Source organism: Bolinopsis microptera, chromosome 7, assembly GCF_026151205.1.
Source record: "Bolinopsis microptera isolate Bmic1 chromosome 7, MBARI_Bmic_1.0, whole genome shotgun sequence".
In the NCBI taxonomy this organism is placed as follows: domain Eukaryota; kingdom Metazoa; phylum Ctenophora; class Tentaculata; order Lobata; family Bolinopsidae; genus Bolinopsis; species Bolinopsis microptera.
Genome location: NC_087078.1, coordinates 13,528,473 through 13,546,664, shown reverse-complemented (window position 1 = coordinate 13,546,664; position 18,192 = coordinate 13,528,473). Strand labels below are relative to the sequence as shown.

The 18,192-nt window shown below is 38.3% G+C and overlaps 2 protein-coding genes across 12 annotated transcripts in view; both read left to right on the top strand.

Moving 5' to 3' along the window:
• The first annotated feature begins 687 nt into the window (after positions 1 to 687).
• LOC134818576 (protein kinase C-like 1B) overlaps positions 688 to 18,192 on the top strand; it is a 41,678-nt gene continuing 24,173 nt past the window's right edge. For 5 of the 11 annotated variants that reach the window (XM_063828199.1, XM_063828195.1, XM_063828198.1 and 2 more), the window contains exons 1-5: positions 705 to 857; positions 1,344 to 1,473; positions 1,551 to 1,652; positions 2,389 to 2,446; positions 7,549 to 7,643. In XM_063828199.1, coding sequence (XP_063684269.1) covers positions 751 to 857; positions 1,344 to 1,473; positions 1,551 to 1,652; positions 2,389 to 2,446; positions 7,549 to 7,643 — 492 coding nt within the window. In that variant the 5' untranslated portion in view covers positions 705 to 750. Of the gene's footprint in view, positions 858 to 1,343; positions 1,474 to 1,550; positions 1,653 to 2,388; positions 2,447 to 7,548; positions 7,644 to 18,192 lie in introns of all 11 variants that reach the window. The other 6 variants (XM_063828200.1, XM_063828203.1, XM_063828204.1 and 3 more) reach the window with 3 other exon arrangements.
• On the top strand, positions 12,960 to 16,006 carry LOC134818577 (uncharacterized). Its single transcript, XM_063828205.1, has 2 exons — positions 12,960 to 13,493; positions 13,667 to 16,006. Exons 1-2 carry the CDS (start codon positions 12,998 to 13,000, stop codon positions 14,809 to 14,811), a joined length of 1,641 nt encoding a protein of 546 aa, XP_063684275.1. The 5' UTR covers positions 12,960 to 12,997; the 3' UTR covers positions 14,812 to 16,006.

Below are 18,192 nucleotides of genomic sequence, written 5' to 3'. Positions count from 1 at the left end.
TATTTGTTAAGTAACTTTTTATAAGATCATTTGCCACCCCACGTATCCCATAGCCCTGTTATTTGACAAGTAATGTACCATGATCTATTGTATCAAAAGCTTTGCTAAGGTCTATGAATATGCCTAAGACATGATGCTTAAGTTTTAGAGATTCAGTTATAAGGTTTACTGAGTGGGGCTAGCCCGGGCTACCTGCCTACCCCAATTGTCCGTCTTGGTTTACTGTTTTACCAGAGGGTTCCACTGTTGAGAAAACCAGCTACTCCGTGATCCCGAGGCCCGGCACAGTGATCTCACAGACAACACATCAGATTTCTAGACAATTGTCCAAGGACCCACCGCACCAAACCTTAAAATCAGGGAGTTGCTGGCTCCCTAACCAAGGAACTGAAAGATCAACAAGCTAGAGCTGTTTTAAGTTGCAGATTCACCAGCAGTCACAGATGTCACTGATGTATTCAGAATGTATCTACATTGTCCTCGACTATAACAGGATAAAACAAACAGTTTATTATGACATAAGTTTGGTTTTTAATAAACTTATTTTGTCACGGTAGAAGGGATTTTACCATTCATATCAGAATCGTTCAAGGTTAAGGTTATGGAAGCTGATGTACCCTGCACGTAGTAACTTGTTATGCCATATATGTAATATGTATCTATTTCTCTGATCATATTTTCGACTGTAGTTACCAATAACCATAAGGATGCTAGAAAGATCAGTGTTTGTGAGATGACGAGAAGCAGGAAATGCCTTTTACGGGTAGAATTAAGATAAAGATATTATCTGCAACTTCCTTATTATTTCCTACACTCCCTGGTGGTAAATCGCTGACAACACTAGAGCCGTATTTGAGGTGAGTTAGCGTTTTTTGAATGTCATTTTAACTGTTCAAGTCAATAAATGAACTACTTTAGCTTTGTTTTTATTAGCTTGTGCATTTGAAGTCTGTCCTTTTTTACTCTCTGGTTTATTTTTGGTTTCACCCAGAAAGTTTCAGCAAGAACAGTATGTTTTACATTATGATAATCTGAACAGTATGAGATCTATAGATTGATGCAATATCAAATTTTTAATTGATTCTTATCATTCTTATCATTCTTATCATTCTTATCATTCTTATCATTCTTATCATTCTTCTCATTCTTCTCATTCTTATCATTCTTATCATTCTTATCATTCTTATCATTCTTATCATTCTTATCATTCTTATCATTCTTATCATTCTTATCATTCTTATCATTCTTATCATTCTTATCATTCTTATCATTCTTATCATTCTTATCATTCTTATCATTCTTATCATTCTTATCATTCTTATCATTCTTATCATTCTTATCAGGGTAAGTGTCGATGGGGAAGTACTTGGTAAGACAGCTGCAAAGCCTAAAACTACGAACCCCGTATGGAACGAAATATTCACCTTATACATCTTAGCCGGAACAAAGTTAGGCATGACGATCTTCCATAAGGTTAGTACAATTATTTTTGATAAGAGAAACAAATTATGATCGTTAAAAAAAGTGGTAAATTCTCTCCTTAACCCCAGACTCCCTCCCTTGCTCAGGCCCTCGTTCCTCCGGACCCTTTTATTGCACACATTGACATAGACTTGGACGAGCTGAGTGGAATGCCCCCTAACGAAATATGGGTAAGTGACACTATTCAAAGCTATTAATGTGACGTCTTAAATAAAGTAGCGACCATCATGGTTGCAAAAAAGTCTCGAATATTATGCTGAGTAAATACATGCTTAGTTGGGTGGATACTAGTACAGTAATCTATATTAAATATTGTATATCGCTAATGTTACACCACTTATGTATCGTAAGTGGTTCGGTATCAAACATTGACTAAAACATGCTGATCCTATCCAATCAGAAAGGAACTCATTTAAGGATAGTTTTAAATTCGTTTAACCCGAGCAAGTTGGACGCATGTAATACACAGAGAGCACAGGCTCTAGGCATTTGTTTTAATATTAATAATGTCACCGTACATATTATATTAAATGCTGGCTAGAGAGAGAGAGAGGGAGAGTAGAGACAATGTACAGAGCTAGCTTATTTCGGGCCCTGTACTAATACCCTATTGGCCGTTTATTGAAAACCCATTAATAGGTGTCACGCTGGGACACTGGAGCAAGGGCACATGTCCCTAAGTGCTAGCTAATATATCAACTTGTCATTTGCTTTATACACTCGGAAAAAAGTAACCCCTATTAAATGAGTGTCATGGAATCATCATCAGGCTCAGTTGTTGAGTCGTACTCTTTAGTAGCTGAGAAAATGTGTATAATGGTGGGAGAAGGAACAAGTGAGTGTTTAATTTTGGTTTATATTTAATGAACATATTAATTAATTAATTAATAAATCATTTAATTTCAGTTGCCGTTGGAACCTGGCGGAAAACTCCACATGTTCCTGGACCTTGTCCTCGGAGAGGGTCAGTTATTTAACTTATTTCTTATTCTGTTTAGTATAGTATTGTTGTTTATTGCTCTGTAAACACTGATAGTATCAGTACATTTCAATATTTAGTCACAGTTGCTGCCAACTTCACAACAGATCTTTCAGCTTATTGCTATTGACATCAAAGATATAGTAATATAGCAGCAATATAGCAGCATATAATATAGCAGCAAGTGGTTTCCACTGTACCTGGCACTGGATATGAATTCTTTGACTGTCACAATTGCGACGCGTTTTACTTTCAATTCAATTATTCAATGCCGCTCAAAGTTTACAGTTTCCAATTTTGGAGTATTTAAGTGCACTTAGGAACAACGTGTGTGAAGCACCTGACATTAATACTTTTACGTGTGTAAACTTCAGAGGCTCGCGTGTAAATTTAAATTTAGTATAACCAACTTCTGCGTTATTTACTTGCAGTGTGTTACTATTATACCTGTATTGTATTATCACTTTAAGTAGGTTTTCGCAGTTCACACCATAGCTCAAGTATGTGTGTTCTGAATAAATTAGTATTCAATACTAAGTCCTCGCTTGTTGAGCAGCTGATTGCTTTTAACACCTACCTTGCCCAGAACAGTGAACAATAACTGAACTTTGAAACTGAACATATTATTTGAACATGCGTGAACATGTGGAATGTGGATCTTAATCTGAGCCCCATTAATTGGCTGAATCTCACAGCCTAATTTACTCTGTGGTAAAACCGGTAAAAAGGGGGAACCGCAGTGCAGCCTGGCCGCGAAAATCTGGCTGCTAAAATCTCGAAATTTTTACAAAATTACATCAAATGTTGGAAATGTTGCCTGTTGTGTAATAGATTAAATATATGTACTTGCAAGTAGTGGTCATGCTTCTGTTCGAATAATGTGCGATGAAAAATGCCCATATCGACACTCGACTCTATCACTCACTTGAAAAAATTTAGAATACTGATAACTGTAGTACGTTAGCTCAAATTCTGGCTTCACTTCATATGAACAGATTCCTGACCCAGCTTTGACAGGCCATGAAAATCCTTCAAAGGGTTGTAATTAAAACGTTAAACGTTAAGCGGTAATCGCTAGAGATACTTTGCATACCATCCGCTGCCAAATTATAATGTATGAGGAGGGGTGCATCTTCAGCAGCCTGACAGTTCATTTTACGAGGGGTTCATCTTCAGCAGCCTGACAGTTCATTTTACGAGGGGTTCATCTTCAGCAGCCTGACAGTTCATTTTACGAGGGGTTCATCTTCAGCAGCCTGACAGTTCATTTTACGAGGGGTTCATCTTCAGCAGCCTGACAGTTCATTTTACGAGGGGTTCATCTTCAGCAGCCCGACAGTTCATTTTACGAGGGGTTCATCTTCAGCAGCCTGACAGTTCATTTTACGAGGGGTTCATCTTCAGCAGCCTGACAGTTCATTTTACTAGGGGTTCATCTTCAGCAGCCTGACAGTTCATCAGGCTGGCTGTTCATTTTACCTTAACTTATAGATACACACTTACTGGTTACTGTAGGCAAGATGCTTAGTTTTACATGGAAGCTTATTTGAAATAAGACCAACTAAACGATGTAGTTACGAGCAAGTTCATCGTTTATTGAGATAAATGATAATAACTCAGTTTTGAGTTCAGGACTAGCTTGCTAAGATAAATTCAGATCTTCCAGCTCTCACTGGTGTTTTGGTGGTTCATTTCTCAACAGTTGCCAATTTCTGGCCTCTAAATGTCAATTTTGATCTTGCAATTTTGATCTTTTAGCGGCCATCTTTTCGCGGCCGTGCTATAATATAATGTGCAGTACAGCAGTACATCAGTACAGCATCAAATACTATAGGACTGTTTGACTATTTGATGTGCTGAAAAGTGATAACACGTTTTTATGCAGAAAGGTATGGAACTACAGGACAGTAAAAGTTCATAACTTTCTGCAGACTACATAACAATATAGAACTACAGGCTGTAAAAGTTCATTACTTCCTCATTTTTCTGCAGACTACATTTTATCCGTATAACGACAAGTTTTCAGTGTTATCGGTGCAGTGTTCATTGGCGCTCAGTTATAGTTAATAATTATGGTAATTATAACGAATACTAATTCTCCGTGGGCCTACAACACATATCTAGTGTTCATAAAGTACAATTTCCTGTAGAGTTATAAAACATCTGACAATAGCTTAATAGTTGCATTGTTCTCTATGCACTGTGTGAACTGTATACTAATGTAATTAGTAATAGTGGTAGATACAATTATATTGACTGTGGATAAAATCCATCACAAATGAGTAATATGTATAATAGATTTCGCCTGTGTCGTTGATCATTACAATAATATGTGAGACTATTATTGCGAAACAACCACTAACTGTTTGGTTATTACAAAGTCAACAAATTTCATTACATTGTAAAATATTGAGACCCTGCCCTTGAAGACTAAACCACATAGCCGATGACAGTCGCTAGTCTAGGTCGGCAAGCAATCACTCCCACCTGACGATTCTCTGTACGTATATATAAGTATATATACTATACTATTATATATAGTAAATAAGAGAGGACGGACTACGGAGTGACTGTGAGTGTCATGTTATACGAGCCCGCGTATGTACCAGGTTACCAGGTATGTAGTAGTGCTTAGCAGGTGTGTCAAGGTCCAGGCTTCTGCATTTGGGGAGCGATGCACATTCTAATTTTTACTTTCTACTTTCGGTCCTTGATTTCGAATTCTCTTCTTTTCAATTTCTTTAACAGCCAAATTAACAACAAATAGACTTGCGAATGGAGCAGTAATTCATGTGGTGTATTGGGTATTGGGTTATAGAAGAATCCGTTAGAAGGATCCGCCTTACTTTTGGGCGCGTGCGAAATGTTCGCAACTGCCTTTGTCGCCATGCAACTTATAAAGTAACATACATTATATTAATATAAAACCCAAGCAACACACAATACTAGTTTTAGAGTTATAACTTCTGGCAGTTCATGTATTTTACAGCAACTTTATAGACATATCAGTTTTTATTTAAATTCCGTGCTAGAGAAACCTAAATATGATCACAAATTCCACAATAGAACTGACTTTCATATTATCAATTATTGACAATAATTTACACTTTACAATTCCATCCTGCATGTTGCATAATCAGTAAAATGGTAACTTTACTTCTTGATAAATCTTATGTAGTTAACCACGACAGAATCTTTAGTAAAATTATAGGCGTTCCGAATACTGATGGTCCGAATTCTGGTCCACAAAAAGCCAATAAGTTGATCGATATCGAGCACTTAAACCCGCTTTGTCAATTTATAGATTATCTGGAGAGTGGAGACTTATAAATTCAGGTCAATCTCGTTTATATGACCATTCGTGGAGCATTTTGTGAATTAATGTAACACTAGCTATTGCTTAGTGCCACTCATGGGGTAGGGATTAGGAAAGTAAGCTGTAAAGAATGAAATTGTGCTGATCAGCCAAACATTGATCAGATTGTGATGATCAGAGGAACTGTTTTTAAGTCAGCTGCCTCCCCCGAAACAGCGCAATCTCATTAATCTCTAAATGGCTGCTCTTGAGAAGAATTATACCGTATACCGAGAAAAATGTGCGGGCACATTCGACAAATTGTATTTAATGTGTCGTTTGTGTTACAGCGAGTAAAGCCGTGAATTGTGGTGTGTTCTGGTGTGTCAAAACACAGCGCTAAATTGTAAATTTCAGGTTTTACTTTATTATATATTTACTTTATTATAAGTGAACCTGACTCCTGGAGATTTGTGGGAAGTGAAAGTTAAGTTAAAGAGTTTAATTTAAAAAAGGAAACAAATTTAATTCGTCGTGGGTGGGGTATTTAATTCAGGTTATCTTTGTTGATCGGAAATGAAACTTTCTAAATCAGCTCTAAACCAGAAGGACCCTGCAATAAATTAAAGTCAGAGCCCTGGGAGAGATATTTGTTTGCAAGCTGGGGAAGTGGGGAGTGTACCAAGCTGTGATTGGTACAGGATTTATCCTGATAATCATTGGGAGGACACCAGTGACGCAGGTCCCACCTCTCTCTAAGCTGTGTGCTAGATGTAGCAATCATTCAGACTCATTATCAGGGTGACCTTCTCTGGTTGGTGCTTATCAGGCCAGGCGTTGTTAGACGTGTCTAGAGGTTCAATCCTACACTATCTTACACAATCCTACACTATCCTACATAATCCTACATAATCCTACATAATCCTACATAATCCTACATAATCCTACATAATCCTACATAATCCTACATCGCCATCAGTGGATATCAAACGTGCAGGAGTTCAATATTATTGATTTAATTTAGATGAATTACCTATACTAGCAGGGTACCCTTCCTCTGGCGACAAAAATTCTTTACTTTTACATAATTTTACTGATACCACGTTTTCATTTTGTAATTTTGTTGGGTCAAATTTAAAGACAGCATTTCCAAATGTTGAAATTTCAAATAAAAATCCAAAACAAACTTATTTCAAATAACAATCAGAAATTTGGGCAGCGGTTCCGCCAGTGGCAGCAGCATCTGCCAGTTCTAAATCGTATTTTTGTTTCAATTGACCCCCATGTGCAAAGAGCAGCACACTACTTTGGAGTCGAAACAATATTGTACTGCAGTAAGTGCACAGTTTTACGTGCATTGAGAATCTTATCAGCTATGTATAAAAACAAGATTCAATAATTAGTGACGGCAATTATATCCATTTAGGAGTTTAAATTCACGTGACTTGAATACTTGTTTTATTCGAGACGTTATCAGTTTTGCACTCTCCAAATTGATTAAAATAAACATTTCTATGACTTACTTACTTATTTATTCACTAAGTTGCTTTAACAGTTAAACAGACAATTGTATAGTTTCTTGTACGGATTTTCAACTCTGTAAATGCAATAAAAAATTAATAAATTGAAGTTGAACATCATGTTAAACTTAAATTATATAAAACTTAACAATATTTCCTAACGGGTACACGTACTCTAGTTCGACACGTACTGTAGTTCAGGCGAACTTAAATTGCCGAACTAGAGTACGTGTTTCTTCCTAACGTTGAGTTTGACTCCTTGCTATCCTCAGAGAAAAACTATCCAGCTAAATCCTTCAAGATTCGACAGTCTGGAGGGTTCAACCAACACCAGAGACGAGGGGCCGTCAGGAGACGGATACATCAGGTAACTTCTATATGAGGCTAGAAGACTAGATCTGTAATCAATCAAAACATTATACTAACAAATTTCAAGTATCAAGATTACAGAGTGTAGTCTGTTTTTGATAAAAATATGAAATGACTTGCCATGTAGATGATAGCAGCGTCAACACAACGCACAAGCTGTAGACTCCATAGTCCGAAGTATACTTTTTCAAGGTGCTCGTACTGTATATTAGGACGCAATGAAACTACCGGACCACGATGTATGGGGACTTTCCACCCCATGGCAACATTAAAATATATCGACTCTGTTACATCGTTTCCTGTTAATATAAAACTCCGTTACAAAATGAACTGGGATCTGGCAATACTACACCTTAGTTCGATAAAATATGATAAAGTAATGTATAACTAGACTTAAGTAATATTGATGTTTGAGATTGAACTGTGCAAGAATTGGATCATCTCTCACTATCATTGAACTCATCCATGCTTCCATGGTTGTGATGTGGTGGTCAATTGAAGTTTATGGGGTACTAATAAAGTAAGGACACTATAAAATTAGAATTGTGTGTCCCTTCACAGCAGCCATTTTACTGGTAATTTGGTTGGTTGAGGCTTGGCTCCTGACTCAATATAATAGTCAATCAGTACTATTAGAGTATTAGGGTTATCAGAATTAAATAGCTTTGATTTATCTATTTATTTACGTACAAGCCGCAAGCTAAACTTAAAACTTAAATTTAAATAAGACAGTCTATCATTATCAATGTTGAAAACAACTGCTCGTGCTCGTCACTTCCTAATTAATTAATAAACTTATTACTTACTTTATGTTTACTGTTTATGTTTAGTTAATATTAATCGGGATACATGACACTAACTTGCTAATTGCTAAATGTCATTGTTATTAACCAGCTCAACTCTGACTGAAAACATACAGTGTAGATTGAACAATAATGTGGATATCATATCTGAATATGAGGGTCACACGTGACACCTGTCACGTGACCCCCGGTTCATTAAGCTACAATATGTCTCCACGTGACTCATTTGTCCCGGGCCGAATTAGATTTCATGTATCCAATCCTGGTATTAGATGTTCGCAAGCTGCATACGTTATCGTTATTGGTATTGACCATGCTAAACGCCGAATATTAGCTCTCCAATACTCATGATTGCAATGGTTCCTGGAGATAATGATAACTTTGATATGAAGGGTTCCTGCCCCCGACAAATGGGGGGCTTGGTTAAGCTAGAGAGTTTCAATGTGGGGTTGTAGCTCTTTTCAGGCAATGACCGTGTATATAATTATAATTTCGAGCCTCCAAAAGTGCAAGTTTCTATAATTGTAGACTGCAGGTAATCTTTGTAGACTGTAGGTTACTTTGCGGGGAGAACAAATAACTTTGCTGAGAGAGTTTGTTCTCTTAATATTAACGAGCTGATGCAATCTACTTATACTCCTTTCAAGAATTGAGAACTATCATGCCCAGGTCTGTACGTTTAGCCTATTAGTTATTACCGTCAGGTATGGTTTTACTATCTAGAGTCTAGTTGTAACTGAAAATTAGTAATTCTATCTATAGTCTAGTTGTAACTGAAAATTAGTAATTTTATACCGTAGTAAATATTTACTAATGTAAATATTTACTAATGTAAATATTTACTAAATAGTTACCTAACTAAGATATCAAGTGGAGATGACGCAACCCCCAATAATGGTAAACCAATGAAGTAGGATTGCCTATAATCGGTCCTGTATCCGTGATACACACAAAATCAGAGCAGCGAACAATTACCCGTATATTCTCTGGTTAACTTGTCAGTTTTATAATAATATATTAACTGTGAGATGTTTCATATTCTGGCAGGAAAGGGATTAGGTAATACCTCTAAAGCTCTAACCACGTGATCACTGTTATGAGATCGGTTTTAGCGAAAGTTTGAGCCAAATGATTAGTCGATACTGTGAAACTCGTAATCCCAAACAAGTTCAATAGCTCCACGGTTGGTACAAATTGAAAAGTTACTTGTACAGATTGACTCATGATTGGTACGAGTTCGAATGTTAATTTTACAAGTTCGTCGAAGTGATTATACGAAGTGTATAATAGAATTAGGATATTACAGAGAAGATTAGCATGACCCATGTGCCTGGAATCTTGATGAAATATAAATTCGTGTAGCGTTCCATATTTTGCGTGGGCATGGACCATGGTCACCATGTAGATAGTAGCCCCCTACGAAGAAGAAGTTTATCGAAAGTTAGCCCCGTAATATCATTGTATTGTCGCCAGACATTAAATGTCCAAATTAAGCTGGCATATTTCTGGATTAGCTGGTTCATGGGTAATTATGAAGTCTATGGAGGACGACCGTTTGGAGTTTAAATCAGCGCTCGATTGGGGTCCCGGAATCGATAAGTGCTGAGATTTAGCATTCATCTCGGTCCCGGTTATTGTATTTAAATTAATTGGTTAATTAAATTAATTAACTCAGGTGAACCTAATAGTAACGCCCTTTAAAAGGCCATGCAATTTAAGCTTTACAATTTATATGATTTCTGCGAACAAGAATTGGGAATTCATAAAATATTACACACGATGATAGCCAATAAAGATTACAGATTTGCTAATCAATTTGATTATTCAAATTCTGATTAAAAGTAATAATTTATTTCCCTTCTTTAGATAATTGAAATAGTGACTCGGAGTTATAAATCCTACATGAATTCTATAAATATGCTGGCTGGTGCATAAAGCTACTGCTAATGTTTGGTTAGCCGTGAACTTAAATTATATTCTTTAGACAAAAATAATTATGTTTAACCGGTCAACCGGTTATTTAAACCCTTAAAGGCTATGTAAATTATGTAGCTAGTTAAATAAAACTAGGTAAAGTTAAAACGACTAAGGAGCTACCGTTAATTCATGAGCCAACCAAGTTGCAAATAAAACATTTGAAATCAAGCTTTACAACTTTTATTCGACAAATTATAACAAAAAAACTTGATTAAATTTAACATATTTTGTAAATTTCATGGTTGGAATGTTGAGTAGTGCGGCATGTCCACTGATCCATTTAACCAATAACCATGTAAATATTCTATTGAATACCTGGGAGGTCCTAAGAAAGGACCGGAAAAAACGACATAAATAGTTTGAACCATTAAACCCATTAAAACCATTAAAACCATTAAAACCATTAAAACCATTAAAACCATTAAAACCATTAAAACTGTTAAAACCACTAAACCGGTCGAAATGGTTCAGAATTCGATATTCTCCTTGTAGCCCTAATCCTCCCCTGGTAAGAACAACTAAATAAATTTCAGGGAAATAGACATAGTTCTACATCCATTCCCCCAAAAAAGCTTATTACCGCTTCACTTACGTAATGTCTGATATTCGATAACTCTTAAACAGAATTTATGTTTATCCGATTAGTCGCATTTATAACGATAGTAACGAGTTTAGAACACATTTTTGATTCCATCACTGTATCTCGACAAACACCGTATCTCGACATTCAACAAACAACGTATCTCGACATTCGACAAACACCATATCTCGACAAACACCATATCTCGACAAACACAGTATCGCAATTCAATATACAGTGTCTGACGATATATACTGTATATCGACATGTGATCTTTGTTATTATCAATATTATGCACCACATGCGCTCTTGTCATTGTACTGCTTTTGCTCTTCACCTGCTATCAAGAGGGGATCACATTGACTATAACAAGCGTGCTAATACGGTGGATCTTCGGCAAAGAGGATCGCCTGATCGGCAAAGAGGATCATATCATCAATAACAAGCGTGTGAAAACAAGGGTTCACGTGATGGTCCGTACCAGAATGTTGCATTCGATACCATGGCTGCTACTTCTCAACTCACCTTGACTTCGTTCCTGGAAGAAGATCCGGAAAAGAGAATGTTTCCTTTACAATCAAGGTTGCAGAGCACAAATAACCCTAGTGGAAAGACAGCTTGTTACAGCCCTTCTACCTTGGAGACAACTCAAGCCTCTCATCCCTAATGTCCGCTTATATCCTGTCCTGTCCTTTTTTGATTCTATGAGACAAGCGGACATAGACGGAGAAGTCACCCCCCCCCCCCCCCCCCTTCATGTCATGATTCTTGATTTTATTTGAGTTGATTTTTATAAAAATGGATGCCAGTCCTGGTTCCTGCCAAGATGTGATATTATGGAGACAGTTGTGAGTTAAACAGTATGTAACTTAATGAGTTGGGCCGGGTGTATTGTGTATATGGGAGCTACGACCTACAGTAGAAGACAAATAAGTACTACGGTAAATAATATGATACGGGACGGTGGACTATTTATTGGGTAAACATTCCATCAGGTTATGATTACAGGCAAGTAATTAAATCTCCGAATTGTTATTGTGATCCAGAGGTTCCTCTCTTTCCCAGTCTTTCGTTTTAATAGTATTGAATATGGTGTGGAGGCACACTCTCGATGAACGTTTTGACGTTGTTGTTTTCATATTGTCTCGAATTTTCTGTACACCAATGACAATTGACACTGCGACTAAAGGAAATAATATAACATTAACAAAGTAACAAAAATAACAAACAATAACAAACAATAACAAACAATAACAAACAATAACAAACAATAATAAATAAATACAGCCTATTTTTGATAATTTATTTGCTTGGACGGCGGACACTGTCCAAGGTAGTGAGAGACAGTTTCCTCTCCGTCACCGCACATAGGACAAGCGCTGGTGTTTGATTTGCTAATGGTTTGAAGGTGTTTGTTTAAGCCGCAGTGGCCCGTGATGAGTTGAACTGCAGTTCTGTTGTCTTGTCTGTTGTTGCTGAGTGTAGTGTTGTGGTTTTTTATGATGTTGGCGTGCTTGTGGGCGAGTGTCAGTTTGGTGTGTCTAGGACCATCAGTTAACCAAGTTTCCTGATTTAGTCTGTTGACTTTGTTGTCGATTTGTCGTTTGATGTAGGATTGTGGAATTGGACACTTCAAAGTGGATTCACTGATAGTACCAAGCTTGGCCAGCTCATCTGCTTTTTGTTCCCCCACAATCCGATGTGTGCTGCAATCCATCGTATCTCTAGCGTGTTGTTGGATCCGAGTGCATTAAGCGTGTCGTAACAGTCTCTTGTAGTTCTACTCCGCGTTGAAAGCGCAGAGATCGCTTGTAACGATGATAGACTGTCAGACCATAATTTATTTGCTTGTGCTACCATCTTTACTAGATAGAGAGACAACCAATTAAATAAATACATTTCATTATACAGAAACTGTCTTTTTTAGAGATTATAACACAATATTCTTATTCTTAGTATTTCCCGAAGATTTAAATCTACTCTATCTTGATAATGGCTGGTTCCCTAAAACCCTTTCTCCTACTTGTATCTTTTATGATGACGGCCGCAATCGAATGCCCCTTTGAACCCCTGGATGACAACTATGGCTCTGTTAGTGAGCCTGCATACACGATAGAAGAACTAGAAGAAAACATGGAAAAGGTGTTTGAACAAAAGAGCACTTCTTGCACACCCACAGAGAGAATTTTCCGTTCCTACTCCTCTGGAGCTGTCCTCTCTAGTGACGTAACCAAAGCAGCTGGAAAACATTGCGCCTTTCCGAGCGAATGTAAGCTCTCTAAACTTGGGAGCAGTCTTCAAGCAGCAACCTGCACCGAACTGCTGAGGATCAGAGATGAAATAACCAGCGGTGGATACACGGCCACATGCCGTCACGATCTTACCAACTGGAATGTGAACCCTCCAGAAAAACAAGGTTGTGGTGCTGATGGAGTATGTACTGATCCTGATTACAGCATCTTTCTTCAGAGGAGACTTTCTCCAGCAGGTTAGTAGATCGGTTTTTAAGTCTTCAAGTTGCGGACGAAACTTTCCATCTTATCCCAACATTGTTCACGGGGTTCAGGATGAAATGTTTTGACACCATACAATCTATTGTTGTTTATCCTATCACTTGCATCATCAAAGTTTACTATACTATCTGAAATCAACCTCCACCAGGCCTACGCCGATCTAGCGTTCAAGGACAATCTCTTCTAAAAGCTGGAGTACAAATAGACAGCCTGGTATCCTCCTCTTACGAGCGTGCTAAGAATTCTGCTAAGCAAGTAGGATACTGGTATGGGATCACTGAGGTTAAAGAGGATCCACTTCCTTTGGACAACGGTATACACGGCGCCAAGGATTACGAGCAGAAAGCTGGATATGAACCAAAGACTGATTCTGATCGGGGTTCAGATATCAAGAAAATCATGCGAGTTCGTATGAGGAATTGGCTACAACAAAATTGGGAACAGGTGACTGAAGGAGGGGTAAGGTTTTCTTATAGTCATGGAGGTACAATGGAAAATGCTTTCGGACACTCATTTGACGAAGGTGACTGTGCTTGGTCGAAACCAACAGACAATACATACGATCTGAACGAGCCCTTGAATGTGGTTCTAAGCAACAAAGAATTTCCAAATGAGATGGAAGTTGGAACAAAGAAGATTGACTTGTTTGCGGTGCTGAGCCCAGAGCAAACACAGAAGATGGCCCAGTGCACCGAACTGAGAAATGACTATAAAAATAATGATAATATTTTATCAATATTATCATCAATTTTATCATCAGATACTACGATTCTATCAGCTGACAAGAATGTGGACCTTGAAATAACAGAAGATGAATTCACCAAATTCTGTGAAAATTCGGTGGATACTTCAAGAGCATGCTCTAATCTATGGGGGACTATCCTTTCGCTGCAAGCAAAGCCGTACTGGCAGAAAAACACAGTTTCCACTAGCTTTTTCATCGGAGAGCATGCTTACTTTAACGGAGGGTGGTCTGAAAAAAAGCACAGTGCAGGGGGCTGGCAGTTTCCTTATCGTGGGACAACACTGGACACAATCAGACCCACAGTTTCAGAAATGAAACAAATCCTAGCCCCTTTGGACGAGCTGATAAGAGCTGATCTTGATGATAAAGAAATTAAAGCAGTTGTAGACTGTATCCCACAAGAAAGTACAATCCAACAGTTTAGCGGTTGTGCTTCCTCTTTGCTATCCTACAAGCCTGTACCAACCAACTCTCGACCTGAAGATGACATACATCTGACTGATGAATACCCCATTCAAGACAGAAATACCCCTACCCGACCACAATAACCATCACCCCTGTCTCTAACCCTCTGATGAAACTAGCCATGTGTTTGGTGGAGAAGAAACACATCACAGCAGAGAAGATGTCCCAGCTGATGGGTTGTGAATTATCTGGGTCAGCAAAGGAGGGTGCATCTTGCACACCCAATGAAAATGGATACAACCCTAGCTCCGGTTATTGTCACCAGTTCGTCTTTATGGTGGTGCTGACAGTGATCTATAACATTTTTTGAGAGCGGAATAGTCGGAAACTTACTCGTATTCAGTAGACGACCTTTTTCTTTAGAGTAGACTTATCGTATACCTTAGTTCATTTACTTATGGCGGGTTAAATTTGGCGGTGTTTCAGAAATTCCGCCATAATTTTACCCGTCATTATTTTTACCCGCCATAATAAAACCTGCCGAGTCAATTTTTGGAGTTCTGACAGGGTATATGACATAATAGTTTTATCGTTTCTTTATTACAGTAACCCTAGTGGAGACAGCTTGTTACAGCCCTTCTACCTTGGAGACAACTCAAGCCTCTCATCCCTAGTGACATGTCCTCCTTTGTCGAGTATTACGAGTACACCTGGGTTGGGTCCTCCTACCGAAATCTTACTTTCGCACACATCAGATGGAATCAACACGATGCTACAGCCCTTCTCCTTCCACGATCCAGCAACATAACAGAGGGATGGCACCACGGTTTCAAAAGTATGCTGTCCTGTTCTAACCCATCTATCTGGAAGTTCCTGGGGTTTCTGAGGAAAGGGCAGGGTCTGATTGAAGTGAAGATGACGAAGATGATGAGAAGAAGCTGAGCCAAGACTTGCTTAATGGAGGAGATAAGATGAAAGACTCCAGAGGATCAATACCAGCTTCCATGATTACTCAGCAGTGACAGATTACCTCAGTTGTATATTGTCGAGACCATATTACACTAACAGTATATTAACAAGTGAAAGGCTTAACTGAGGTCCACAAACTTTAGATTGTGCATTGGCGACTTATGGCGACTTATGTCGAGATACAGTGTACTATTTTGTGGATCAAATGGCGATATAACGTGCGTGTCGAGATACGGCTGACCGACAATATATCATTTCTGTACTCATTAATCAGAATACAAACCTTGGTCTATTAGTTTTTATGGTTATTTTTGTGAATATACCCTATTTAAATGTGTGAATATAAGTAAGTACAAGTAAATAAGTTACAAAGATTGGTTGCTCGTTTGGTCCCTGCCGTATAAAACACCCCATATTAATGTCACCTCCATTGTAGTGATTGATATCACTAGGACACACTATATCCTCATGGGAATGTGTACAATTATGTACACCACATTCCATGACGCCACATTCCGCAACACCACTTTCTTCCAAATCTTTTCTTTTCATATTTCAGCACAATTAGCCCTGTAATTACCAATGTTAAAACCAAACTTCATTGTGAAAATTTAATATACGTGCACACTGCACAAGGTTGAATGATGGAATAAGTTAGGGGCTGGCGAGGGTGGCGGGGGTGGGGCTCGAAAATTAGCGGTTAAATTCCAACTATTGGTTTTAAAGCCTCTCCAAATTGATTACAGTAAACTTACCTGTTTAGCCACGTAGTTACTTAAACACTTAAACAGACACCTTTACATCGTATACTGTCCGGATTTTCAATTTGTAAATGCAGTCAAGCAGTCATTACAACATTATACCGGAAGGGAAGGGGAGGGGTTCCAAAATTATCTATTAAATTTCAACTGTCTAATAGTTGTACCTTGTGTAATCGTAATTGCAACTTAGACGTATAGTTATACAATACAGAAAACTTCTGCAAATAGTGGCAAAGGTTGGTCATATAATGGCACCTTTAAATTCGCCGTGGGTGGTCACTGGCCGCCTGAAAGTAAAGGGAAAGTAAGGGTGGCTCCTGCTGCAGTACAAGGTAATACAGCTTCGTCACAGAGTTATATTATAGAAGCCATGTTTTGTGACAATCAGTTAAGATATCTGAAATTAATACTGTTCTCATTGTTACGTGTACTATAAGTATAACTAACAACAAAAACTATAAGTTTAACCAACAACAAAAACCATTTAAATGGGAAGTCTCGACCTTCAGAATGTAACCTCGATACTACTTAACTAACTATAATAGTTGTGACTATAAAATATGTCCATTATAGTCACAGTTGTATCATTAATATAGTTTGTCCCACTAAGTTTGCAGATTGTATCACAGTTTTGCACCACTGTATCACTGACCCCTGTGGGGAGCTAATATCTCTACCACCAGACGTACTAACACCTGTATTAGTAATACCTGTACGTGTAATACTATTACACACGTGTGTAGATGGGGCTAAACACCCACATCTCTCGGAGATGAAGACTTTAATTCGCACAGAGTCCCGACCATTATAATAAGAGCCTGCTATAGTTAGCATGGGCCCGCAATTCCGCTCACCAAGGGTCTGAGTTTATTGCACTGAATGTTATATAACGTGAGCCCTAACAACAATGTCAACCGCCCATGTGACATAAAAACCGCCCATGTGACATAAAAACCGCCCACGTGACACAAAGTACCACCTCACTGACCAAGAATGTGGAGCCTGGCCAAGAAATGTGGATAATAAGGGCCTGTTTGTACTACAACTCAGTAAACAACATCTCATTATACCACTAACATTGCTAACGGGGGTCCTTTGTGAGTTGAAGAGATTATGACATTATAGTCCTTATTATGGTATTAGTATTATGTAATCTATATTTGGGGGCACCCTGACCCTATTAATGGTGCGGTACATAAACATTGTACTAATGTTTATCAGGTGTAATGTCAGCTTGTCCAGAGTCCTATTGACTCTCCGCTAGGCTCTTTAGCAAAACATTACTGTACTTTCTTGCTCCATTAATGTGGAGGGAAAGGGAGGTGGTCACCGTCATTCGTCACAGAAACTACAGAAAGTGGGTGGATATTAAAGTGGAGATGGTGATTATCCAACATTATTCATTTATACGTGACTAATGAAGTCTGGTGGGCGGAGTTGAGGTGTAGTTGAGGTGTAGTTGAGGTGTAGTTGAGGCGGAGTTGAGGTGTAGTCCATGCAACATTGGGCAGAGATACGCTACAGTGCGTTATAATACAACTAGTGTAACCCGTGCCTTCGGCCTGGAATTCACTATCGTAGTTGAATTGCAAAAGTATAAACAGTGCAAAAATATGAAGTCGCCCAGTGGAAACCGGCCGCATTATGGTCAATTTAATTCTGAGCACCCAACACGTATCCAATAGTAATACTTAATAGGCAATCTTGCGGCTCCTGGCTCTACTGCCAAATTACCTAATTATATCAGGAACGTAGCCAGGGAAAAAATCGAACCCCAGAAAAAAGATAAGCCCC

Coding starts and splice junctions, on each gene's coding strand:
- LOC134818577 (XM_063828205.1), top strand. CDS start 12,998: ATGGCTGGTTCCCTAAAACCCTTTCTCCTACTTGTATCTTTTATGATG. Junction 13,494..13,666: donor GAGGAGACTTTCTCCAGCAG/GTTAGTAGATCG, acceptor AACCTCCACCAG/GCCTACGCCGATCTAGCGTT.